At 45.9% G+C, this 26967-nt stretch overlaps 2 protein-coding genes across 2 annotated transcripts; both read left to right on the top strand.

The window, feature by feature from the left end:
* Positions 1–10235: 10235 nt before the first annotated feature.
* On the top strand, positions 10236–11672 carry LOC128119329 (tripartite motif-containing protein 60-like). The gene has a single exon (XM_052752743.1). It carries the CDS (start codon positions 10236–10238, stop codon positions 11670–11672), a length of 1437 nt encoding a protein of 478 aa, XP_052608703.1.
* An 11620-nt stretch (positions 11673–23292) lies between these two features.
* Positions 23293–26856, top strand: Trim75 (tripartite motif containing 75). Its single transcript, XM_052752808.1, has one exon. The coding sequence runs from the start codon at positions 25277–25279 to the stop codon at positions 26678–26680; it is 1404 nt and encodes a 467-aa protein (XP_052608768.1). The 5' UTR covers positions 23293–25276; the 3' UTR covers positions 26681–26856.
* The last annotated feature ends 111 nt before the right edge of the window (positions 26857–26967 follow it).

Here is a 26967-nt window from a genome sequence, read left to right as displayed (position 1 = left end):
GAAGCAAAACACATGTCCAAAACCAAAAATGATATGATCTATGTTTTGGAACATCATGAATATATCCCTGCTAACTAAATTCTGTAAAATAAAGAAACAGTCTGGCTGCTACTCAGTCAGGCTGCAAGATTCTCCAGACCACCATGGCCTGGCTCACTTCCTTCCCTGCCAACTCTGTACATCCTCTGCAGGACCCATCCACCGCCAGGGATGGCTCCCAGCAGGGAACCACCTCCAGGAGGGTTATTGTAGGTGAAGTAAGCTCTCTCCCATAAGGACAGGTATCACAAGCTGGGCATGATGGTGCCCGCCTATGACCACAACACTTGAGAGGCAAAGGCAGGAGGGTCACTGTAAGTTCAAGATCTGGGCTACACAGTGATGTCCAGGCCAGTTTAGTCTACAGTATAAGACACTGTCTCAAAAGTTAAAACCACAAAACCCCTGGAGATCAGAGAATGCTTCAGTACTGGAGAACACCTGTGAAGTGGGCCTCCAGTTCCCACAGCTACAGAGATCCCCAAGAACACTGAGGCTGCAAGAGATTAATGACCCTCCCCAACACCGAATGGAACCAACTAGAGCCAGGAGGATCTGATAATTTCACCTTTCAACTCAGCTCAGCTGTGCCAGCATTTCACTCCATACCTATTCTTTTATCTCTTATTTTCTATTATTCACCTTTAACTCTTGCATATACGTCTCAAGGTGGTTTTCCTTCTGTTTGTGTATTGTTCAGTTAGGTTTTAGGTCTGTTTCTGATTCTTCATCCAATTCATTTTAAAGCATTCTTTACCTTAGTCACATCTCATACTCTGAAAGGACTCTGACCAGCTTGAGTGTGGCGAGCATGGCTCTGGCAGGCCTTGCCCTCCTCCCCAGTTCCCTCTGCCGTGCTAAAAACCATTAGATTATATCCCTAAAGCTAGCCACCAAGGTCTATTGCCTTATTTGGCCACTTCCTCCTCCTGAGGCTGACTACCAAGGTCCAGCTATCAAAGTATTAAAGTCCAGCAATCAAAAACCCTCTTTGGCTCTCCTAATTAACATTCCCAACTTAAAATCAAACACCTCATCCTAACTCGGAAGTTCCCCCTTTACCTTGATAAACCGCCATCTGCCTATGGGCTATGTCTGTCTCCTCTCTCTCCAGAGCAGTCCTTTGTGGCCATGCCCCTGCCCAGGACAAATATCCCTGCTCCCTTTTTCGCATTCTTTCTCCCTTCTCCCTCATCCTCTACCTCCCGTCTCTGTCGCTTACTTCCTGTCCTCTCTCCCTCTGGGGCAAATAAATCTCCTTTGTGCTGAGAACTTGGTCTTGGGGGTCCTGGGCTGATACTTTTCCTTTCATACCCCACACCTCTTAGTCCTCTCTTTGCTCTTTCATCCTTTTCCCCTCCCCCCTTTTCTTCTTAACTATTACCTTCCATAGCTTTAACAATCCTTAGAATCCCCAGGTGCTAACAATGTCTCAGTCTTCCCTTCTGAGGTGCTTTACGCATCTTAACATTTTCTTTCTTCAGAGTTGATCTAATACTTAAATCCTCGTCCTCACTCACCCTACTTCCTTCCTATGTGAATCCCAAAGATTGCAGGAGGAAGACTACCTCCAACCCAAATCATCATGGCCAACCTAATTAAATTAAGCTTTTTAATTCATATACATGGACTGCTGCTCCCTAAAAGTGGGGTTCAAGAGATCATCACTGGATGTGAGGAAGACAAGGTTTTTAATAGCTCAGGGGTAGGGGATTTCCAAATAGGGGTTTTGGTGGACAAAATAGGTAGGGTTACAGGTGCAGAACATAAGCATACCAAGTTAGTCAGTAATGACCTCCTGAAACAAGGACATGATTGTAAGGTGGTCATAACAAGGTCATCATAACAACAGGTGGTCATAACAAGGTAGTCTTAACCTTTTGAAACAAAGGTAGGGTTGAAAGACAGTAAAACAAAAACATGGTTGCCATTTCCTGGAACAGGCATTCCAGAACCATTTGTAGTTAAAGTTACAGGTGGGACATAGCCCAATCCTTGAGAAACAGAGGTTTAATCATAAACAGGAATGAACCTGGTTTGCCTTGACTATAAGATGGCTTTTAAGCCTAAGATGAAGGCAGGCTGGTTCATGACCTACCCCTAATATTATTAACTAAAATCTGAGTACACTCCATGCAATCCTTTGTTGTTTGCTCTCCAGTAATTTTAGAAGTCTAAGGGGTTACTGTTATCAGTTGGCTAGTAGGATGAGTCCATGGTGATAATACCGAACATCTGTGGTTGCTCTCTCAGTTACTATCCAACTCAAGGAATAATGGGCTTGTACCCTTTATTAGTAATAAAAGGCACCAGGAACTCCTGGTCTGAGTAATTATTTTCCACACTACACACTCAACACCAACACATCCATGTCTCACCTGAACACTAAAAAAACTTCAACTGAATGAATCTAGCTGATAAACATGAGCTATCATGTCCAAGTCACTCTCTTTATATTATTTTTGAGACAAGGTCTTGCCATGTAACTCTGGCTGGTCTGGAATGCCAATATGTAGCCAAAGCAGATCTTGAACTCACAAAGATCCAGATCCACTGGTCTCTGTCTCAAGAATGATGAGACTTCTCCAGTACCACCAGCCACAGCCACTGTCATTTTATATAAGAGCCTTGTATGTATCCCTGGATTTGGTGGGAGGTCCTGCAATCACTTCCTGCAGATCCCCTCATATCGCTCTATTTGAATCTCACAACTAGAAGTGTCCTCTCAAGTCTTTGTGTAAGAATGGAATGGTAATTTCCATAACTGGCAGCTAGCAGAAATAACTCCCCTGACTTTTACCAAGGCATTGCAATGTTGTTCATGTCTCTGACTCTGTGAGCTCCAGCTCATTTCAAAACTTTAATTTTCCTTTTAAATATTTAATCACAGAGCTCAGTACCATGAAGTATACTTACAATCTCAGCCAAGAGGATCTTGAGTTCAAGACCAGCCTCGGCAAAGGAGGGAGACCCTGTCTCAAAAACAAATGATAAACAATGCTGAGACACCTCTGGAATTGGAATGGAGTTTAGCTCCTTGCCTTATTGGTCCCTTTAAAATAATTTTGCAATTTGAAAGGAACACTTTCATTTATTTATTTGAGTCTGTGGGTCAGCACCATGTTCTGCTGTGGAGGTCAGAGGACAACGTGCAGGCATCAGTTCTGTTTCCACTCTGTGGGTCCTGGTGATTAAACTAGCATCACCAGGCTTGGCAGCCAGCTCCTTACCCACTTTTACCCCATCTTGCTTTGTCCTCTCTTTTTTTTGAAAGTTTTTTCATTTATGTGTATGTGTCTGTACGAATTTATGTGCACCACATGAGTGCAAGGAGCCTGCCGGGTCCAGAAGATATGTTGGATCCCCACAAACTGGAGTTGTGAGCCACCCTATGTAGGTCCCAGGAACCAAACCTGTGGCCTCTGCAAGAGTTGTAAGTGCTCTTAGCCACTGAACTATCTCTCTAGCCCCTTTGCTTGGTTTTAATTTTTATTTTATCGTGTGTGCCAGGGTGTGCAATGTCTGTGAATGTGGATAGGCGAGTGCTGTGGCCCCTGAAGTGGTCAGAAAACAGCCTGGTGAGGCAATCCCAATGAGACACTGTCTCACTGCCACTGAGTAACTAATCACTAAGTTCCAATTGATGTAGGGCTGTCTCCTACATCAATTAGTAATCAAGAAAATGCCCCACAGACATGCCCACAGACTAATCAGATAGAGGCAATGCCTTAACTGAGACTCCTTCTTCCCAGGTGTCTTTCCTTGTGTTACTTTGAGAGCCGAAAGTGACAATCATTAACAATGGAGGCTTGTCTTTTTGGACTTGTGTTCTCCAAGCTTTAGGAGCTTCTAGCAGGCGTCCAGTGGTATCTGTTTTGGACAAGAGTTGGCAGGTCTCACCCAGATCACCAATGACTCCCTTCAAATCATTAAAATGTTGATTGTGGATGCGCCTCATCCCATATCCTCTGCAGCTGCGGGCCCAGCCGCCACCAGCTTGACTCCTCTTTCTTCTTAAATTGATGCTTTATTTATTTAGATTTTAGTGTGTGTGTGTGTGCGCGCACGCGTTGCTCTAGGAGTCCAGAGGGTGTTAGATCCCTTGGAACTTGAGTTACAAGCATTTGTGAGCTACCTGTCACAGGTCATGGGGAATTGAACTCTTGTTTCCCTGGAAGAGTGGCCAGCACTCTTAACAGTACTTGATCTTCCTGACTGAGTAGCAAATACACTTAGCTACTGGGCCATCTCTCCATTATTTTTAATTGACATGTAGTAATTGCACAAAACTTATAGTATACAACATGCTATTTCAGTGTCTATGTGTAAGGATCAGGTTGCACCAGGCATGCTTTTTTTTCCCCTCTGCTAGAGATCAAACCAGACCTTTACACCTTCAAGGCAAGCACTCTACCATATGAACTGTATCCCCAGACCCTTATCATTTGTTTGTGTTGGGAAGGTTCAGAATTGTATCTTCTAGCTGCTTCAAGATATCCAATGAGGGCCTGTGAGCAGCAGCAGCAGCAGCAGCAGCAGCAGCAGCAGCAGCAGCAGCAGTAGTAGTAGTAGTAGTAATTTGTTGTTGTTATTTGAGACAAGAGTTCAATTCCTACCATCCACATGGTAGCCCCAAACAGTCTGTCACTACAGTCCCAGAGGCCCTTACATCCTCTTCTAGCTTCTGCAGGGACTTCATGCACACGTCGTACAGACATACATATAGGGAAACTACCCCATTAAGAAAAGAAACACAGGATCATTTTTTGATCCGTGTTGCAGAGTCACGTATCCCAACTAGTTGGTAGGCTGAGCCAGGGAAATCTAAAGGGTAAGAGCCTGCCTGAGCTACAGAATTATTTCAACAAAACAAAAAACTTGGTTCTCCTGCTGGTGTGAGACGTGTGTGTGGGCAGGTACATACCATGATGCTTGCGGAGACTAGAAGACAGCTATTTTCTTTTAGGGGGGCGGGGGTTGTTAATGCAAACAAGGGCCTTGTCATCAAAACAGGTGCTCCTCTTCATCCAGGACCATTTGGGCATGCGCGGGTCCTTTCCCCTCCCACTTCCAGATATCTAATCTCTTTGCAATTGACAGGTCTGTGCGTTCTGTTCTGAGCTCTGCCTGGTTGTAGGGCTGCCCGTGTGCCCGGTACAGGTAAACTGGGGTGGATGGGGGCATAGCTAAGTGCGGAAACCGTAGGAGCACAGATTGTGTGCTGTGTGGTCTCTTTAGATTCTGAAGCCTCTTTTAAGAAAAACGGAATCAAATCGGACATGGTGGCCCATGCCTTATATCCCACCCCTTGGAGGCAGAGGCAATGTATCTCTGGAAGTTGGAGGCCAGCCTAGTCTATATAACAAGTTTCAGGCCAGCCAGGGATACATAGTGAGACTTGGTCTCAGAAGTAATTGTTAATTAATCAAAAAAGACACGATTGCTTCTGGATCCTCATGCAGGCCTACAGGTCAGATCCCAACTCCTTGGGAGGCTGAGGCAGGAGGATCCAAAGTTTAAGGCCTGCTTGAATTACACATAATGAATTCAAGGCTAGCCTGTACAACTTTAAAAACAAAACAAAACCACGTTATTATTCTGTGAGATGTGTGTGGGGGTATGGGCATATCATGGTGCCTGTGGGGGTGGGGGTCAAAAGACATCTTTGTGGAGTTTCTCCTAAGAGCTTTCCGGTGGGTCTTGGGGATTGAATTCAGGTGGTCCTGTTCATCATCTGCCTGAAAACACCTTTACTCACTCAGCCATCTCGTTGCCCAGCCTGTCCAATTTAATACACCCTTTTTAGCTGGTTGGTTGGTTTCCTGGTTTTTTTTTTTTAATTAAAATTTAAAATTTATTTTCCATACCTGAGCCACAGTTGCCCCACACCTCCTATAGTAGATGGCCAGTTCAGTACCCTCTCCACTATTGCTAGGAGTCTTAGCTGGGGTCACCCTTGTGGATTCCTGGGAATTTCCCTGGTACCAGATTTCTCCCTAAACCCAAAATGGCCCCCTCTATCAAGATATCTCTTTTGTTGGTCTCCCTCTCTGTCCTGTTCCTAGTTTTCCCAGGAGATCTCATCTATTTCTCCTTCCCAGGGCGATCCATGCATCCCTCTTAGGGTGCCCCTTGTTACCTACTTTCTCTGGGGCTGTGGATTGTAGCCTGGTTACCCTTTGCTTTACATCTAATATGCACTTATGAATGAGTATATAACATGTTTGTTTTTCTTAGTCTGGGTTACCTCACTCAGGATGATTTTTTCTAGTTCCATCCATTTGCCTGCAAATTTCATGATGTCATTGGTTTTTTTTTTACTACTGAGTAGTACTCCATTGTGTATATGTACCACATTTTCTTTATCCATTCTTCAGTTGAGGGACATCTAGATTGTTTCCAGGTTCTGGCTATTACGAATAACACTGCTATGAACATACTTGAGCAAGTGTCCTTGTGGTATGATTGAGCATCCTTTGGCTATATGCCTAAGAGTGGTATAGCTGGGTCTTGAGGGAGATTGATTCCCAATTTTCTGAGAAACCACCATACTGATTTCCAAAGTGTTGTATAAATTTGCACTCCCACCAGCAGTGGAGGAGAGTTCCTCTTGTTCCACATCCTTTCCAACTTAAGCTGTTATCAGTGTTTTTTTATCTTAGCTATTCTGACAGGTGTAAGATGGTATCTCAGAGTCATTTTGATTTGCATTTCCCTGATAGCTAAGGATGTTGAGCAATTCCTTAAATTTCTTTTGGCCATTTGAGATTTTTCTGTGGCGAATTCTCTGTTTAGACTGTAGCCCATTTTTAATAATATATGTGGTCAGGTGTTATTCTGATGGATCTGCCTTTATATGTTACTTGGCCTTTTTCCTTTGCAGTTCTTAATATTTTTTCTTTATTCTGTATGTTTGGTATTTTCTTTTTATGTGGCAAGGGGATTTTTTTGTTTTGGTTCAGTCTATTTGGTGTTCTGTAAGCTTTTTGTACCTTCATAGGCCTGTCTTTCTTTAGGTTGGGCAAGTTTTCTTCTATGATTTTGTTGAATATATTTTTTTGTGTCTTTGAGCTAGAATTCTCCTTCTATTCCTATTATTCTTAGGTTTGGTCTTTTCATGGTGTCCCAGATTTCCTGGGTGTTTTGTGTTAAGGATTTGTTGGATTTAACATTTTCTTTGACTGATGAAGCTATTCCCCCTGTTGTATCTTCAATGCCTGAGATTATCTCTTCCATCTCTTGTATTCTGTTGTGTTCATTTGCCCATATTTTCCATTTCTAGAATTCTCTTGGTTTGTGTTTTTTTTTTTTATTGCCACTATTTCAGTTTTCAAGTTTTGAAAGTCCTTCACCTGTTTGTTTCTTCTTGGCTTTCTTTAAGGGATTTATTGATGTCTTCCAAATTTCTCTTTGTTTTTTCCTTGATTTCTTTAAGGGAAATTTTCATTTCCTCTTTAAGGGCCTCTGTCATCTTTGTAAAGTGATTTTTTTTTTTTTTTTTTGGTTTTTCGAGACAGGGTTTCTCTGTGTAGCTTTGCGCCTCTCCTGGAACTCACTTGGTAGCCCAGGCTGGCCTCGAACTCACAGAGATCCGCCTGGCTCTGCCTCCCGAATGCTGGGATTAAAGGCGTGCGCCACCACCGCCCGGCTGTAAAGTGATTTTTTAAGGTCGTATTCTTCTGCTTCATCTGCATTGGGATATTCTGGTCTTGCTGTTGTAGGACCATTGGGTTCTGTTGGTGCCATATTGCCCTTTATGTTGTTGAATGTATTCTTTTTTTTTTTTTTTTTAAAGATTTATTTATTGTGTATACAATGTTCTGCCTGCATGTATCCCTGCAGGCCAGAAGAGGGCACCAGATCTCACTACAGATGGTTGTGAGCCACCATGTGGTTGCTGGAAATTGAACTCAGGACCTCTAGAAGAGCAGTCAGTGCTCTTAACCTCTGAGCCATCTCTCCAGCCCCGTTGAATGTATTCTTACACTGTCATTTACCTATCTGGGTTTGGGATAATTATAGGTACAGGTGTTGATGTCTTGTTGGTTGAGTCTTTTGTTTCTTTATTGTTTGTTCCCTTTATTGTCTTTTGTCCTGAATGGCCAAGGATTCTGGTGAATGGCCTGTTGTCTGGTTGAATAGGGTCATCTCAGCTAGGGGTTGTGGGGGTTTGAGTGCCCAGATCCAGCGTATCATCCAGTTCTTATGGCTGGTCTGGGCTTTACTTGTGCCTATGGGGTCTGTTCTTCCAACTGGTGTAGATTTTGCCTGTGCCTGTTCTTCCAACTAGTGTGGGATGCTTATGTCTGTAGGGTCTGCTGATGTTGGAAAGGGCTGTTCACAGGGAGGGTGCTGGGGTAGCTGGGATTGGGCAGCGGAGTGGGTCTGTTCTCCCAAATGGTGTAAGTGGTGCTTGTGCCTATAGGGGCTGCTATTCTTCCAACTGCTGTAGGTGGAACCTGTGCCTCTAGAGGTTGTTGATGTTACCAGTGCTGGTTGGTTAGGTGGAGGATGATGGCCTCAGTGGGCCTGGGTGGTGGAGTGGGTGGTTGGTCTTGTTTTTGAGACCATATCACACTTAGTATCCTGGCTGGCCTGGAACTCAGGGGAATCTGCCTGTCTCTGCATCTAGAGTGTTGGGCATGAAAGGAAGCTGTTAGAAATGTTGGGCTGTATAGACAAGAATTTATAGCATGAACTGGACATTCTGGTTGTTTTGTTTGCTTTGTTTTGTTTTTTAGGTTTTTCAAGACAGGGTTTCTCTGTGTAGCCTTGGCTGTCTGGGAAATTGCTCAGTAGACCAGACTGGCCTTGAACTCAGAGATCTGCCTGCCTCTGCCTCCTGATTGCCGGGATTAAAGGCGTGTGCCACTGCCACCCGACTCAATATAATTTTGAAGGCTGCACATAAATGTGTGAGTACATAAAATGACAGTGAGCCCAGTATTTCAGTATCATCAATGCCAACTAGTATTGCAACCTATCTGTCTTTCTGTCTATTTTTGAGGCAAGGTGTCATGTATCGCAAGCTGACCCCAAATTCCCCATGTAGTCTAGAATGACCATAAACTGTGGACTGTGGTTGGTTGGTTGGTTGGTTGGTTGGCGATGTAGTGAGTTGTATTTTGCTTTACTTTGAGACAAGTTCTCTCAGTTTAGCCTGGGCTGGCCTTTGATTTACCATCCCTTATCTCCCACTCCAAGTGCTGCCATTACAGGGTTCACACAGTATATGCTGTACTTGGGACCAAATCCAGATCAAATCCAGCCTACAGAGTGAGCACTCAATCTGCTAAGCTTCAACCTTGGCCTTGAGGTTTGGTTTTTTTTTTTTTTAAATAGTTTTTTTTATATATTAAGGGGAGGAAAGATGTGTTCAGGAAGAAAGCAAAGCCACCAAGAGCATGGGTGTGGGTTTCTCCACACGTACACACACACAAACACACACACACACACACACACACACACACACACACACACACACATATATATATATAATGTTTACACGCTGGTTCATGCATAATGTGTATGGGTGCTCAGTGTGCATTTGGAGGTCAGAAAGCAACTTTAAGGAGTTGGTTCCCTCCTATCTTTAAGTAGTTTTTTTGATGTGTGTGTGTGTACCCAAGTGCATACCATAGCCCACACGTGGTAGCTCAGCAATAGTTTACAGAATCGCTCCTTCTTTCCATCGTGGGGTTCTGGGGATAGACCTCAGGCCATCATGGTTGGCCTCAGGTACCTTGACCCATTTGTCCATCTTGCTGGCTCTCCTCCTCCTCCCATCTGGGCATGCTTTGTTGGCCTCACAACCGTCTAAAACTCTAGCTCCAGGGAGATCCAATGCCACTGGCCTCCTGGGCACCTGCACATAATTGAAAATTATAAAAACAAACTAAAACCATGTTTTTCCTCATCCACAGGAGTGTGAGGTTCATCACCCCTGTGAGTGCTTTTGAACGCTCACGCCTTAGCCTGTGAGACAGCGACAGACTTTGAATTTCTCTCAACTTCTGAACTGCCTTAAGGCACTTTGGTTAAATGTCCTCGACGACCATCACCCTACCAGGCCAGTGAAACCTGCAGCTGGTCATTCTGCAACGACTTGGAAGGACACCCACGGCTCACGGTGTCTTGAGTTCCTGGGAGGCAAGCCCTGCTAAGAGACCTTCTCTGCTGACTTCGCTTACAGGCTAATGGCTTTCTCCACAGCTCTTGCAGACTTGCAGGACAAGTGTGCCTGTTTCCTTTGCTTCGATCTCTTTAAAAACGCAGTGACCATTCCCTGTGGGCACAACTTTTGCCGGTCCTGCATCTGTTTGTTCTGGAAAGGTCTAAATGACAGCTTCCCCTGCCCTGTCTGCCAGATTAGCTTTCCACAGAGAAGATTCCACAAGAACACCCAGATCCAGAACTTGGTCGATATCACTAAAGACCTGCAGAGGACACAGAGGAAGCATAGGAGGCAGGAAGAATGCGCTGTGTGTCAGAAGCACAATCAGCCTCTGGCCCTATTCTGTGTGCAGGATCTGGAAGTCTTATGTATCCAGTGTAGCTTCTCTAAAGAACACCGGACACATTACACCTGGGCTGTGAAGAGAGCCGCCTCTCGACACAGGAGAATTCTAGAAGGCCACATTGAGCCTTTGCAGTACAAAGTGAAAGTGACTGAAAAAGTACTGTCTCAGCAGCACAGAAGAGCTCTTGAACTAAGGAAGAAGTTCAGGTATTATAAAAATAAAGAGATAAGTGTTGAATTTGAACAAGTCAAACTGTTTCTGCAGAATGAGCATGAGGCACTTGTAAACAAGATACGTATTGAGGAGTTGGTGGCTTTGTCAGAACTGAAGAAATATGTTGGGGCCCTGTCAGACCATATCTCCACATTAGAAGATCTGTTGAAGAAAGCAGAGGCCAAGGATGTTCAGTCAGATGTCACACTCCTGACATGTGTTCCAAGAACCTACCACAGCTTAAAACACCTGAGGCGCCCCGAACCCTGGTCATTCAGGGCAAAGCAATATGGTCTCAGTCTCCCTCCACAGTATTCTGGCCTGGACAGAATCATCAAGCAATTTCAAATAGATGTGACTTTTGATCTTGACACAGCACACCCTCAGCTTGTTATTTCGAAGGACAGGAAATCTGTGTTTTATGGAGAAGCAAGACAAGAAGGATGTGTTTCTGTTAGCCCTCGGAGATTTTGCCTCTGGCCCGCTCTCCTGGGGTGTCAAGGATTTCATTCAGGTCGTTGTTACTGGGAGGTAAAAGTAGGAAACAAGCCCATGTGGACACTGGGGGTGTGTCAAGACTGCCTTCCTGGGGACTGGAGCAATCAGCCCTTGGTTGCCGAGGGCTTCTGGGCAATTGGGAGACACAGTGAGAGGGGCTATGTCACGTATGGGCCTAAAAGAACGGAGCTGCTTCTCCCAGTGGTACAGCCCAGCGCCATCGGCATCTTTTTGGATTATGAATTGGGGGAGCTCTCCTTCTTTAATATGAACGACAGGTCTCTTCTCTACACTTTCAGTAATTCTTTTACCAGCCCCATTTGGCCTTATTTCTGTACAGAAACAGATTCTGAACCTCTTAAAATCTCGGGCATAGTACAGACAAAGGGTCTTAGTTCTTAAGTTAATTTAGCCAGTATATTTAAGCCCTTAAGTAAACAAAACGAACAAAAACACATCTTCTAAATTTAGCCACTGAAAACCAGACTGCATTGTTCTGTTGTTTTCAGTAACTCTAAGAGACATGGTGGTTGCCACAAGTATGACACGCACCTGCCCATCAAAGCATGTGGGAGATTGAAGTAGCCACAGGAAGACAGACAACAGGAAGCCAGGACCAGTCTAGGACCTGTCAGTTTCCTAGAAGTATTAGAATGAGTTAGTTGTCGTCTTTTTTAACTTTTTTTTTCTAAGATCAGGCTGTCTGAAGTACATGACTAGACCTCCCTTTTTACTTTTTGGTGTGTGTATATGGTGTGTGTGTGTGTGTGTGTGTGTGTGTGTGTGTGTGTGTGTGTGTGTGTTGTTGTGTGGGAGGATGGGCAAGGACATGCTGCAGTGCATATGTAGAGTGGAGAGGACCACTTGTTTGAGGTGGGGGGGTCTCTCGTTTGGTGAGTTTCTGGGAATCCTGTCTGCCTCCTATCTCCCGGGATTACAGATTCACATCACTGGCTGACACTATGTCAGCTCTGGGGATCAGAGCGAGCACCGTTCTCACTGGGCCATCTCCCTAGCCTTCTGTCTCATTTTGTCTGTTTTGGAGACAGTTTCATATAGCTAAGACATTGGCATCTAACTCACTAATAGTTGACGATGACCTTGAACTCCTGATTTTCCTGCCTTTGCCTCCTAATCTCTGGGAGAAAAGGCATGTGCACACGAGAGAGAGTTGTTTTTATTTTACATTTGTTTGTGCATTGGGGCTTGGAGAACGTCACAGCACACTCAGGGTGGTCAGAGAATTCGCTTCCGAGGGGTTGGTTCTCTCCTCCCCAAAACGGTTCTAGATATCAAACTCAGGTCTTCAGACTTGATGGCAGGTGCCTTTGCCCTCTGAACCACCTTACCAGCCTTTTATTTTTGAGACAGGCTCTCCCTCTGTAACTAGTTTGGCCAACTTGAAGCACTCTCCTCAGCGTCCTAAGTGCTGGGATGCCATCTAGCCTAACAAAACTTGGCCTCTTGTTTTCTACCCCTTTACTGAGGATTAGACCCAGGGCACCAGGTAGCCAAGCACTCTACACCTGAGCTACACCCTAGCTCTTGCTGGTTGTTTTTAACCCATCTTCTCCGTCACTCATGCTCACACAGTGCACACACTCTGCTCGCATCTGAACTTACAGTGATTGTTTCAGTGAGTGAAACCTCCGTCCCCGTAGGTCAGTCCATTTCATCCTCGGTTTGTCTCCCAGATGAGACAGCACCATCTCTCATTTACATCACTGTTTTCTTGCCCTAACTGGTTCAGTCAGGGCCTCTTCTTCCCCCATATTCTGTTCTCTGACGTATGTTTTTATTGTGTGTGCGTGTGTGTGTGGGGGGTGGAATGTGCGCTTGTGTGTGCACACGCATGTGCGTGTAGAAGCCAGAGGACAACCTCAGCTGTCATCCCCAGTGATTCTGTTCACCTCCTTTGAGGCACTTACTGGTCTGCAGCTGCTTGCATTAGAGTGGATAGCCAACGAGTCCCAGGTACCCAGGTACCCTGTCTCTCCCTTCCCAGCTTTGGGATGACAGATGTGGGCTACACTACCTGTCATTTTTATGTGTCTTGTAGAGATTGAACTCTGCTCCTTGTGCTCTTTAACAACTGAGCCGTCTCTTAAGCTTCGGTTAGCCTGTGGTGGTACAGGCCCATAATCCCAGTGCTTCAGAAGCCGAGGCAAGAGGATTGTGGGTTACAGACCAGTCTGGGCTATAGAGCAACATCCTATAAAATACAATACATACAATAAAATAAAGGCCTATATTCCCAGCACTCAGGGAGTTGGAGGCAGGAGGATCCAAAGTTGAAGACCGTCCTCAGACACATAGCCAGTTCCAAGTCATCCTGGGCTACGTGAGACCCAGTCTCCAAAAAAAAAGAGACAGAAAACCCATCTGTAATTGTTTGGATAAATATTTCGATCCTGCAGTTGGAGACTGAAGTATGTCAGAAAGTGCTGGTAATTCTGGCTCCTTCTGAACTTTGGTGGTGACCTCAGACTTAGGTCTTCCATGATAAATTAGCTGTTGTCAGATGTATTCTTCATGTCTCGACACATATGTAAGACTTTGATGGGGGGAAATGTTTATTAAAAAGACAAACATGCCAGCGTCTGGGAAGCAGAGGCAAGTAGATTTCTGAGTTAGAGGCCAGCTTGGTCTACATAGGGAGCTAAATAAAAGTAAAATTTTAAAAAAGTGCAAATATGTCAGGCTCTTGTTTTCTGTCCATATTTACCTCATATGTAAATATTAAGAAATGAATTTGTGCTGGGCAGTGGTGGTGCACACCTTAAATCCCAGCACTCAGGAGGCAGAGGCAGGCAGATCTCTGTGAGTTCGAGGCCAGCCTGGTCTACAAAGCAAATTCCAGAATAGCCAAGGCTACACAGAGAAATGTGGTCTCAAAAAAAACAAAAAATATTTGTGGCAAGCATATGGGTTGGACATGGTGCCCCCACATCTAAATCCAGCACGTAGAAGCAGCAGGATTGCTGCAAGTTCCAGCACAGCCTGGGCTACACAGAAGATCCTGTCTGAAAATAAGTTTATATGGACACCTCTAACTTCAGGGGCTTGAAACCAAACTTGGCGTGTTTTATGTTATCTGACTTCCTTGAGAAGTCTGTGTCACTTCTGAGTGCCTTTTAACACTCTACGTGTGTGTGTCCATGTGCATGAATGTGTGTTTGGGTGTGTGTGCGCCTATGTGTGTGCCTGTGTGTGTCAGATCCTCTGGAGCTGTAATTACAGGTGAGTAGGAGCCACCAGAGGAAGGTGCTGGGAACCAAACTCCAGTCCTCCTGGAAGAGCAGTGAGCATTCTTAACCACCAAACAGTCTTTCTGGTCCCTTAAAATATCTTAATTAAACCCCAACTCCTCTTCATAAAAAAAAAAAAAAAAATACTATACACAGGTGAAAGCTTACAGGGCTATAGGGTTGTAAGTCTGTCCAATTTTCTGAATTTATCTGAAAAGTGTAACTTCATTTCTTCTATATTGTAAGCAAGCTTTCCCTAACAGTTTGGGCCCTTCCCCAGCCCTTCCAATGTTTTGGGCTTCCTTATGCTGTTTTTAAAACGGCCCTCCCCATTATTTGGCTGCTTGCCAGCCATGAATCTGATCTCCACGATAGCTTCAGTGGTGTGGCTTCTCCTTTCTTGCCTCCATTTGCCTCCTCCAGGTAGCCATCCATGATTTACACCTCACCTGCCCCAAAGCTTTTCTTTTAAGCTCTAATGTTCTTATGACTCAAATAAAATAAAATAAATGCACACACATGAACACTTTTTTCTTAGATCAGGTCTTACTAGAGTTACAAGTGTAGCAAGTTTGGATTTGCTCTGTAGGCCAGGCTGGCCTTGAACAGGTGATGATCCTCCTGCCTCTGACTCCCATTTGCTGAGATCACATGAATGTTTCACTCCAACCTCCACCCAGACTTGTGTCTGGAGCATTGTTTCATGCAGGGTCTCGTATAAATGTGGGTGGTATGAGGGCATGCACATTCCATGTTGTGCATATACAGATCATAGAAGACAACCTTTGGCCTCCGAAGGTATCCACAGCACTCCCGCACATACTCACAGACATACATACACATAAATAAAATGTAAAAAAACATTAAAGCACATAATGTATTTTGTGTTCCCAAACTGAGCTATACAAAACACCCCAGCATACAATACTGTGAAAGTGGCCTTTAAGCATGATGTGGCCATTGCTGTGTGAAAATCAAAGCAATCAGGGTTACCTCTAGGAGACCATAAGACACAGCCCACTAATGTTCTCTCCTGGTGGGGGCGGGGACTCACGTGATCACATGAAAACCTCAGGGCTGTAAACCCACAAGGCCCTGCTGCTCTCCAGTGTCTACCAGTGATTAACTGTTGCTGGAATGATGACGTATTTTTTTTTTTTTTTGGTTGACTTATTTTTGGTGGCGTATCTGCTCATGGGTTACATGTGCTTTGCCTATAACTCCCATCCGACTAATTGGTTCTCTAAGCAAGACTTGGGTGAGATGAATTCTTTGGCCTGTCTGGGTTGAAGATGTATTGGTTCACTTCCCATCGGGAAAAGCTAACACACCCAAAATCTGGGACAGAAGACAAAACATTAACGTTCCCTCTCATCACCTCCTAGTCACTCACCACAGACAGATCTGCCTGTTGATATTTTTAAGGGAACCAGGACCCATGGACATAGATCAGAAGCAGAATGAAAGGCCAGGTAGGGCAGCGCACGCGTCCTGCCCTGGCGCTCGGGAGGTCGAGGGAGGAAGATTGCTCAGAGTTCCAGGTCAGCCTAGGTGACTGTCTCAAACAAACAAAAAAAAGTGACATGGATCAGTAAAGTTCTGTGCTAACTCCAGTAACCTGTATCAGGAAGTGTAAGTAAAGTGATTCCCTAGCTAAGGCAGACCTCACCGCTGCTAACATAACCCCCACGAGTGTCCTAGAAGTTACACAGTAGGAGATCACCAAAACCCACAGTTGACATATAGCCGGTTGGTCAGCATAAGAGGTGTGGATTTACAATGAACATCCCTAGTGGGGCTCTTCTGGGTCTGCGTTCTTGGTGGGATCTAACTTTTTCCTGTTAGTGTCAAAGTGAATTAAATTATAGGTATCCAGCTGATGTGTGAGGGAAATCTAAGGTATCAGGTGTTTGAAATACATGTAGATAAACTGTGGTTCGGGTGCTGGGGATGTGGATCTTTTGGTAGAGTGCTCGTCTAGCATTCAGGAGACACTGGGTTCAGTCTCTAGCGATCCATCAGACAGATGTACCCCTATAATCTCAGCAATAGACAGATGGAGCAGGAGGACTGGAAGGAAGGTCATGGTCATCCTGAAGTACATAAACTCTAGGTCTGCCCGGAAGACATGAGACCCATCTGTCCCCTTCCCCCCACACACCCCAAAAAGAGAGGGAGAGAGAGAGAGAGGCTATTTTTTCTCTAAAGTCAGTCCCATCATCTGTCATCACAACACAGGCTCAGCTCTCACTGTTGAGTCGGGGCTACCAGCTGTGCAGACATTTCTACTGGTACATCCACTGCCAGGCCAGCCACAGTGACTCATCACTGTAACCTTTAGTACTCTGAAGGCTGAGGCAGCAGGATTTTGATTACTAGGCTAGCACAGGCTACACAGCAAGAAAGTTAAAAATAAATAAATAAAAGTTGAGTGAGAAATTTGTGCATTTTCAGCCTTGTGTCTCCAAATTGATCTGTTAGCTAAAGACAAACCACATCATGCTGCTTTCTATAAAATTATTTAAGCAATTAAGCAAAATAAATTTAAATTTACAGAAAATTTCAAGATACGCAGAGCTCCTGTTTATCATTCAGATAGATTCCATGGTCTAGCTAATGTTTGCACATGAACATTTGCAGCATACTCTTAAGCACATGCTGATCTAAGTTATCATGAGCTCAAAGCCAGCCTCGTGGAGACAGTTCTTTCCTTCACCTTGATGTGGGTTCCCGGGATCAGGCGCCTCCATCAGGCTTTGCTGGTGAGCGTCTTTACTCACTGAGCCATCTACCCCACCCTTGTTTCATTTTGGAAACAAGCTGCCTCTCACCTTGAACTAAGGATCTTCCTGTCTCCCGAGCAGTTGGAATTACAAGTGCGCTTCACAGCAGTGATTTCTGTGATGTTTTAAAAGGAAATGAGGAAGTTTAGAGAGGAATGAGCTAGAACGAACCCGAGTCGGTGACATGGGGGAAAAAAAATCACTCAACACTGACTGATGTAAGAGGCAGGCGACCAGTCATTTCTGTTAGCTACGGGTTATGGAGGTTAGTATTCTGGGCTTCCGCGAAGAACCAAGAAGCCACTTCCAGACTGTGAGATCTAGAAAGAGTGATCTAGAGGGGTTCCCAAGGAACTGAGTGCAGGACCTCCCCCTAGTACTCAGATCTGTGGATATACGAGGCCCTTAGGTAAAATGACAGAGTGAAACGCTGGCATGAAGCCGGCGTTTCTATCCCAGCCAAGTGGGAAGATCGGGAACTCGAAGTCAGGTCGGCTACACAAATGAAGGATTTGTGAGGAATTTCTAACAACCTTCTAAAACATTCCAACATGACTTCTAACAACAAACGCAATGTAAATGACAGGAAAGCCAGAGCCGGCCTGCTAGTAAAGCACATGTGAGGAGCCTGTGACTTTACACACCTCCAAATATTTTCCTTGCTTCTGTTTTTGTGCTTCCGAGGTTGGTCGCCACACTGGCCTGGGCCTCTCGGCGGGACTGCCACCCCAGCCTGCTGAGCACCCCAATTCTACAGCATAAACCGTCAAGCCTAGCTTCCTCCAAATGTTTTACATCTGAGGTCGGTTAGATCTGTGAACTCAGAACCCATGGGTCCAGGGGGTTGGGGAGAAACATCCACAGAGGTATCAAAGGAATAGAGGAGGGATTCTTAGTGGTAAGCTTTCTTAAGGGGTACCAGGAGCTTGTGGTCAGGTGTTAAGTATTTAGAATAAACTGAATTCTTCCCAATGTGTTGAGGTTGATTTATTTCTTGATTGTTTATTGATTTTTTTTTTTTTAACACGGTAACTGAAGGAGGCTCAGGTGCTGCTGAGTGATCCTAGGAACAGAGTGTTCCTGGCTTCTTACTACAAATCATGCTAAAGGGTGGTCACACCTGGCTTGGTGGCTCAGGCTGGTGATTCTAGACAGGCAGGAGGCTGAGATTGTGATGGGGCAGGAGGGACATGTAGGGGCACTTTCATATTCTATAGTAAAAAGACGTGGGAGCTGGAGCCATGGCTCAGTGGTTGAAACACTTCGGATGACCTGGGTTTGGTTCCCCACAAGGCAGCTCGAAATCACCTTTAGCTACAGTGAGCATCATCCGTGTGTGGTGGCTCACACCTGCAATCCCATTCCCCAGAGGCTGAGGCAGGAAGACTAAATTCAAGGTTATTCTGAGCCAAAAGGGGTAAAATAGTTCCTGGCCAGCTTGGGCTACAGAGATCCTTCAAAGTCTACCTCTGAAACATAAGGGCTCTTTTAAAAAGATAATAATGGACCAGCAAGATGGCTTAGCAGGAAAAGGGGCTTGCCATGCCAGTCCAAGCCAGAGGACCTGAGTTTGATCTCAGGTGTCCATGTGAAGGTCGAAGGAGGAACCAACTTCACAAAAATTGCCCTCTGACACCTCCCACCTTGCCCCATATATGTGCTATGATGCCTGTGCCTGCGACAGAGCCCGAGGACTGTGGGTAACAGGAGAGTTAGAAATCTCAGTGCCAGAGGCTCTAGCAGCCCTCCCTGCTCAGCCTCCCTAATGACTTACTAGGACTAGATGCGTTCGGGAGACTCCTGTCTCAAAATAACTCATTATACTTCGGTGACTTTAAAACAGTCACAGCACAAAGAACTCTCCGGGACACCATGGGAATTGCTCAAATCTAAAAGTGCCTTGGAGAATTTCAGGATCTCTGTCGAATGTTGATGCTTCCTGCTCCTGCCAGCCACCCCTCACTCGGCCTCTCTGGAAGAGGCACCTCTTCCTGTACTACCTCTTATGTTCTCCTTCCTTCATAAGGTCTGCCCCCAGGCTAGTGATCTGTGATCTGCCTGTGCCTCAGTAGAACCTAAATGAAGCCAAATACACTCCCCACAGTGACACATGCCATGGGGGAGGGGAGTCAGTCAGTCAACCCATGTGTCCTTGGAGAGGGTGTGACTTTTAAGGACAGTGTGGAGGGCCCACCCGGCTCTTGAGTAAAGGAATGAGGCCAAGAACAGATGCCTAACAACTAAGGAGTTTTGCTAGAACTAAGAAGCCAATGCTGCTCTGGGAAGGAGAGGGAGGTTGGCTGGGGTGGGGGGGATGGCAGAAGTGGGGGTGGGGTGGGGTGGTGGTGAATGAGCCGGTGAGGGGGGAGCAGGTGCAGTCTTGAGCTCCACGAGTTAGACCTGAACCTTGATTTTGTTTCTGGAACTGTGAATGTGGAGATGTCGGCTACAGGTGCAAACAAGACCCCTGCAGCACACAGGTGCCAACAGTCTGACTGCTAGAACTATCCCCGCTAGAGAGAAAGGTTCAGCTGTTGCCACCTAGGTTTTCAGAAGAAAAGCCTGACCTAGGTAGGCCCAGCAGGCTGGTCCCACTAAGTGTCCACCATATACAAATGAAAGAGACCAGTAAAGCTGAAGAATAAGGATGGAAATTGAAGTCAGGGGTGGTAGAGTTTAACTCCAGTTCCTAGAAAGGTGGAGGCAGAAGAATCCAGATTTCAAGGCCATCCTTCTGCTACAAGGCTCAATAAATTAACTCAACTACTCGGGTCTGAGCATATAACTGAGTTGGCAGAGTGCTAGCTCATCACCTGGGGAGCCCTGGGCTACTGGTGTGAGCTCCAGGTTTAAGTACCGGCAAAATTAGGGTGGGGCACAGGCATTCTAATTAATTGGTCCTGGCTGAACTGCGTCTGGTTGGTTGACCTCAGCCTTGGTTGCGTGATACGGTCACAGGCCCTCTTCACTGTCACTCTTGAAGGGATCAAATCTGGCTCTTGGAAGATGATCACTCAAGCTTCAGGGTGCAGCCTCACCATCACGGAAGGGATGGTCCTCATGTGGTATGTGTGTGTGGGGGGGGGGGGCTTCTGTCTTGGGTTTGTTCTTCCTGGGATCCAAGGTGATCTTTGCACATTTAGGGCAAAGATTTATATTTATGCCTTGAGCCCAAAAAAAAAAAAAAAAAAAAAAAATGGGACAGACAGATAGAAAAGGAAGATAGAGAAGGCAGCCTCCTTTTCTTCATTTATATACCTATGCCCTCAAGGGAGGACTCAGGGCCCTCCACAAAAGCAGCTCCCAATTGCTGGTTTTACTATTAACACTTAACATTTGTTTGTTTTGAGAGAGGGTCTCACTACGTAGCTCTAGATGGCCTGGAGCCTTGAACTCACAGAGATCCTCCTGTCTCTGCCTCCCGAGGCCTGGGATCAAAGTTGTGGGCCACGATGCCTGACTTTAGCATTTACATCCTACCCCCCTCCCCAAGACAGGGTTTCTCTGTGTAGCCCTGGACATTCCGGAACTCCGCGATCTGCCTTCTGCTGGGATTAAAGGCATGCAGCACGTTTATTTCTTAGAGGGGAGTAGGGATGCACCTCAATTGGTAAAATGCTTGCTTAGCATCATGTCCCTATAGAAGAAGCCACGGTTTGACTCCCGCCATTGCATAAACCTGCCTGTAATCCTAGTGGGGTTCGAAGAATACAACTTCTAGGTTAGACAAGAACTCCTAGAAGAAAACTAACCAACTTCTTTAATCCCTGCCTCCCACGCCTCCCACGCCCAGGAAACACTGCTTTTGTCTGGGTGCAGTTTTCCCTGCCTGCCTCTTCGGCATAAATGTGTGTGGAAAGCCCAGGACATAGCTTCTGCTGCTGAGAGGGACTGCCCAGAGCCAATTGCTCAAAGCAAGCGGGGAGCTGAGGTGAAGTGGGAGGTGGAGGCCGGGTTGAAATAAGACCTGGGATTTTCTGAGGTTCCTCTGTGTCAAGGGGAAGCTCTGCCTCTCCAGGGAACCTGAACTGATTGGGCTATTAAATCTTATGCTGTCTGTTGTGGCTTTTGGAGTCATGATACTTAAAAGACATCCTCACGGAGTCAGAAAGGACTAATGACTGCGTCTGGTAGACCTGGGGGTGCTGTGAAGTAAGTCCAGACCCCTCTTCCCAGATGTTACAGAGAGGCATGATTTCTGTTCAAAGCTGGGAAGAGAGACGGGCTGGGGGTTCGATCAGAGTCCTAGTAATGGTGCTTATTGATACGGTGCTAATGTCCGCAGAGCCTGAACATTCTCGATTCTTCGTTTCTCTGAGTGTAATTGTTCTGGTCACCTACAAAGGGCAGACTAAAGCCTGTAGAAGCTAGCTAGTGGCTTGTCCTAGGTCACACAACCCATAGAATGCAAAAACCTAATTCACCGAGTCAAATTCAACAAATAGGTGTTCAGCCATTTAGTTTTGAGACTGTCTTTTGCTGTATAGCCAGCCTAGTTGTGTTCAAGCTTATGATCCCCCTGCATCAGCCTCCCAAGCACTGGCTTGTGTGACCATGCTGACCATGCTAGGCTAAAAAATGTCGAACTGGTGCCTACCAGAAGTCAGGCCTTGAACTGACTGCTTGTGAATTTGACTATGAGACAGGATCTATTGCTGTTTGGATAGTTAGTGAAGAAACAGATCTGAACTCAAAGAGGGTTATTTTTCACAAAATGGGTGTCTGATTATCTTAGGGTTTCTGTCGCTATAATAAACCATGGTCAAAAGCGACTTGGGGAGGAAAGGGTTTATTTGACTTATGCTTCCATATCACAGTTCATCATCGAAGGAAGTCAGGACAGGAACTCACATGGGGCAGGAACCTGGAGGCAGGAGCCGATGCAGGGGCCATGGAGGAATGCTGCTTACTTGACCTCATGGCTTGCTCAACCTGCTTTCTGATAGAATCCAGGACCCACCTGCCCAGGGCTGGTACCACCCATCATGGTCTGGGCCCTCCCCCATCCATCACTAATTAAGAAAATGCCTTACAGCTGGATCTTATGGAGGCATTTTCTCAATTGAGGCCCCCTCCTTTCGAAGACTCTAGCGTGTGTTACATTGACATAAAACTAGCCAGCGCACTGATGATTCCACCTTAGGGATAAAAGGGGAACCCGGATGAATGACATCTGAACTGGGGGAGGACAGAAAGGAGCTGGGGAGCCAGGTCCAGCTGGATTTCAGCCTTGGGGCTGAAGCAGCATGCCCACATTCTGCTGTTACTACTTCTGTTTGGTTAGGAAGGCCTCCCCTGACTCTTCGGGAAGATGTAAGGTAATAGAGCAAGCTGACTGGGGGCCATCTGCCTGTAATCCCAGCATCCAGACCAGCCTGGGCTACGCAGGGAGTTGCAGGAGATTGGGACAACACAGAGGAATTCGTCTCAAACAATGAATTTCTTAGGTGCTGGAATGGGGGGGGGGGCAGAGCTTTGTACCTGCTAGGCCAAGGCTCCACCACTGGCCTACATCCCCAGCATCCTGTTCTCCATGCTTGGGAGGATTGCACACTTATGGAATCAGAGAACAACTTCTAAGAGTCATTTTTTTTTCCCCCATCATGTGGATCCTAGGGGTTGAACTCAAGTCATTAGGCTCCGAAGCAAGCACCTTATCCACTTGAAGGTATTCTCTTCTCATGGGCTTCATAAACATCTTTTGTGGTTTGGTATTGGGGACAAGGTCTCCTCTGTTGGCCTGACTGGTCAGGGACACTATGTGAACACAAGGTTGAACTTGCTTCCATTCTTCCGCCTTTGCCTCGCAAGTCCTGATATTACATTCGGACACCACCGCTTTTTGCTGGGGTGGGGGGAGTGACAAGGTCTCAAGCAGTCCAGGTTAGCCTCAAGTTCCATAAACAGCCAAGGTTACCTGTGCAATTTTTTTTCCCTCTATGAAGCTACATCCTCCAAGTAGTGATATTTTAATAGTAAACACTGAGGCTGGGCATGGTGACATATACCCTTTTTTTCATTTTATTTATTTATTTTTTGATGATTTTTTTGTGTGCATTGGTATTTTGCTTGCATGTATGTCTATGTGAAGGGTGTTGGATCCCCCGGAACTGGAGTTACAGGTAACTGTGAGCTGCCATGTGGGTGCTGGGAAACCGAAGCTAGGTCCTCAGGAAGAGCAGCCAATGCTCTTAACCTCTAAGCCATCTCTCCAGCCCAGGTGACATGCATTTTAATATCAGCACTGTAGAGGCAGAGGCCAACCTGGTCTACACTGTAAGCTTCAGGCAAGGAAGCAGGGGTTAGTGAGAACCCGTCTAAAAGAAAAACACAGAGTGAACACTGAAAATTTGTGTAGGCTAGATTGTTCTGTTTAATTACATGTATTTGTTCATGCACGTGTATGTGTGCCCTGGTACACATGTGGTGTGTTGGTCCCAGGACAAAATGTGGGTCCCTAGGATCAAACTCAGGTCATCAGGCTTGCCAGCAAGCTCCTTTTCCTCCTGAGCAGTTAGTGTTTTGAGGTAGGCTGGCCCCAAATTCAGCTATGTATCAGAAGAGGACCTTGAGCAGGATGGCCTTTGTCTCCATCTCTACCTAAGATTAAAGGTACATCTCATCACACCCTGCAGGGCTTTATTTTTATTGAATTTGTGTGTGTTCTAAGGTTATCTGTCTTCTGGGTTTTTATTTCATAAGGTCTTCTGTGGTACATTCACTTATAAAGAAACAAATGTAAAAAATGAAAATCAAACTTGGTATGATTTTTTTTTCATTTAGAAAGAGTAGAGAAAGGTGAAAGGTTATAGCAAGACTGTCCTCATTTGCCTGATTCCAAAAGTTTGGTTGGTGGCTGGGATGTAACTGCATTCTGGATGTAACTCCTGCTTCCCCCAAGCTGGATTTCATCTCTGGCAACATTAAAACAAAAGCCCCCACCCGATGCTACTTGGCTGTAACCCCAGCATTTAGGAGCTGGAAACAAAGAGCATTGTTTCCAGTTCAAGGCCAGCCTAGGCTGTATGTGTGTGTGGGGGGGTGTCCCAGGCCATCCCATCCCTTGCCACAGGATGAGACTGTGTCAAAAGGTCCAAACTGAATACACACCTTTCAGCCCAGCACTCAGAGGCAGAAGTGGGGACTCTCTGTGAATTCGAGGCCAGTCTGATCTACAGAGTGAGTTCCAGGACAGCCTGAGCTGCACAGTGAGACCTTGCTCAAGAAAACAAAACAAAACAAATCAAAACAATAACAACAAAACCAAACAACAAAAAAATGGGCTAGGGATATAGCTCAGTTTGTAAAGTGTTTGCCTAGCCTCCTTGAGGCCCCGAGTTCGATCCCCATCAGGACTCCTGTGACTCCAGTTCTCTAATTTCAGCACTTGGGAGGTGGAAGCCAGAGGATCTCTGGTTACAGGGAGGGACATTTAATCAAGGCTGCCTCACGCATTGTTTATTGTCAGTCTAGCCCAGGCTCTGTCAGCCCTGCTGGAGGGACTGGTAAACAGATGGGCTGTGGTGTCAAGTGGTCAGAGGGACTAGAGCTCAGTGTTCCAGGCTTGGGAATGACAGACTGGGATGTGTGATGCCACTCTAAGTTTAACGGGAGTCAGGTACTGAGTGGGACCTAGGACCATCTGAAGTAACTTCTTATTATTTTTTTTTTAAAGAAATTTCTTTTTACTCAAACCATCTGTGAGTTGCCAGAATCCAGAAGAGTAGCTGTCCACTTGAGCTGTGGGCCCATGCAAAGGACCTCGTTGGCAGCTGCAACTCAGAGTCTAAAAACACGAAGAACTCAAGGCTTCTACCACTGTAGGCAGCCCAGGAGACATCAGTGGGGCCACAGCTCATTCCAGGAGGGACTGTGAAAACGGCAGGACAAGTGAGTCCACTTGTCCCTGCAGAGTACCCCAGAGCCAACTTTCAGAAGACAGCCCACCCAGGTCCAGACCTTTCTCTCCAGCCTGATGTCACGGGCATTTAACGTGGCCAGACTCCAGGGAGAGAGCAAGTGCCACATCTGTCTGGATGCTCTGACCGAACCAGACACCACAGAATGTGGACATAACTTCTGTCACTCTTGTGCCTATAACTTCTGTGGGGACCGGGAAGTCGTGCCCTGTCCCGTCTGTAGAAATGATTGCCAAAAGCAGAACATCACAAGCAATGCCCAGCTTGGGGAGATGGTTAAAATGGTCCAGCAGTTCCAAAACAGGGCAAGCCAGAGTGAGGAGATCAGAACCATCTGTGAGAGGCACAACCGGGTCTTGACCCTCTTCTGTGAAGATGACCTGCAGCTGCTGTGTGACCGGTGCGTCGGGCCACAGAGCCACAACAGCCACCACGTAACATCCATTGCACGGGCTGCCTCTTATCACAGAGAAAGGCTTTGGGGCCTAAGCAAGCTTCTTAAGAGGGAAATGAGACGGGCTGAAGAGTTAAGACACATTCAAGACGACGGGACCCAGGCCTTGAGGGAGCAGGCAGAAGCCCAGAGGTGTAAACTGAACTCTGAATTTGAGCGGCTCAACCGGTATTTAGATCGGGAACAGCATGCGGCTTTCTCCAGGCTAAAGGAGGAGGAGAAGGATATCGGGCAGAAACTGAGCAAAAATATAGAGGCATTTGAAAAACGGATTTCTACACTCAAAAGTCTCCTGAACCTTGCTGTGGCAGGCAAAACGTCCTCAGAAGTAGATCTGCTGTCGACAGTCAAGAATTTCTACGAGGATTACGAGAGTGTGAGTAACCCAGACATCTTTTCACCTCAGTTAAGAAGAGAAGGATACAACTTTCCTCTCCAGTATTCAGCGCTACAAAAAATTATACAGCAATTTACAGTTCAAGTAACTCTAGACCCGGACACAGCCCATCGAAACCTGCTTGTTTCTGAGGATAAAAAATGTGTTACATTTTCAAAGAAAAAACAACATGTTCCTGGTTCTTTAAAAAGGTTTATCAAGAGCCATGTTGTGTTGGGGTTTCCGTATTTTAGTTCTGGGAGACATTTCTGGGCGGTAAAGGTAGGAGAGAAGTCCGAGTGGGCTGTTGGAATCTGCAAAGCCAATCTTTCCATTGGGGCAAGGCAGTCCTTGATCCCTCCCGGGTGCTGGAGGATTGTCTGGAAGGGTGACTGCTTTGAGGTCTCAGGAGGAGCAGACCCAAAGTGTTCTCAGCTGAAAGCCACAGGGCCCAGAGTCATTGGCATTTTCCTGGACTATGAGCTGGGAGAGGTCTCCTTTTATAGGATGCCTGAGAAATCTCACATCTGTACTATCAGGGACACTTTTACTGAGCCTGTTTGTCCTTATTTCTATGTAGGAAATAATTCAGAACCTCTTAGACTCTGCTCTGCCACAGATGCTGAGTGAAAACTCACAGCGTAGCCTTAACTAGAACAGGTTTGCTCATGGGCAATACTCCCTTGCCCCCAACCCAGGTTGGCCCCAAGGTTGTTATACAGCTGAGAAGAACTTTGAATTTGTGCTCCTCTAAACTACTTCTTGCTAGGATTATAGGTGTGAGCTTCTCAGCCCTACATTCTTCTTCTTCCTCTCCTTCTTCTCCTTCTCCTCCTCCTCCTCCTCCTCCTCCTCCTCCTCCTCCTTCTTCTTCTTCTTCTTCTTCTTCTTCTTCTTCTTCTTCTATTTTTTATTTT

This window comes from Peromyscus californicus, unplaced genomic scaffold (assembly GCF_007827085.1).
Source record: "Peromyscus californicus insignis strain IS unplaced genomic scaffold, ASM782708v3 Scaffold_23__1_contigs__length_62951481, whole genome shotgun sequence".
Taxonomy (NCBI): Eukaryota; Metazoa; Chordata; class Mammalia; order Rodentia; family Cricetidae; genus Peromyscus; species Peromyscus californicus.
Note: the sequence above shows the minus strand (reverse complement) of the source record. Positions and strands in the feature narration are given on the sequence as shown.

What these genes read in the sequence shown, in the direction of transcription:
- LOC128119329 (XM_052752743.1), top strand. Translation starts at nt 10,236, where the DNA reads ATGGCTTTCTCCACAGCTCTTGCAGACTTGCAGGACAAGTGTGCCTGT.
- Trim75 (XM_052752808.1), top strand. Translation starts at nt 25,277, where the DNA reads ATGTCACGGGCATTTAACGTGGCCAGACTCCAGGGAGAGAGCAAGTGC.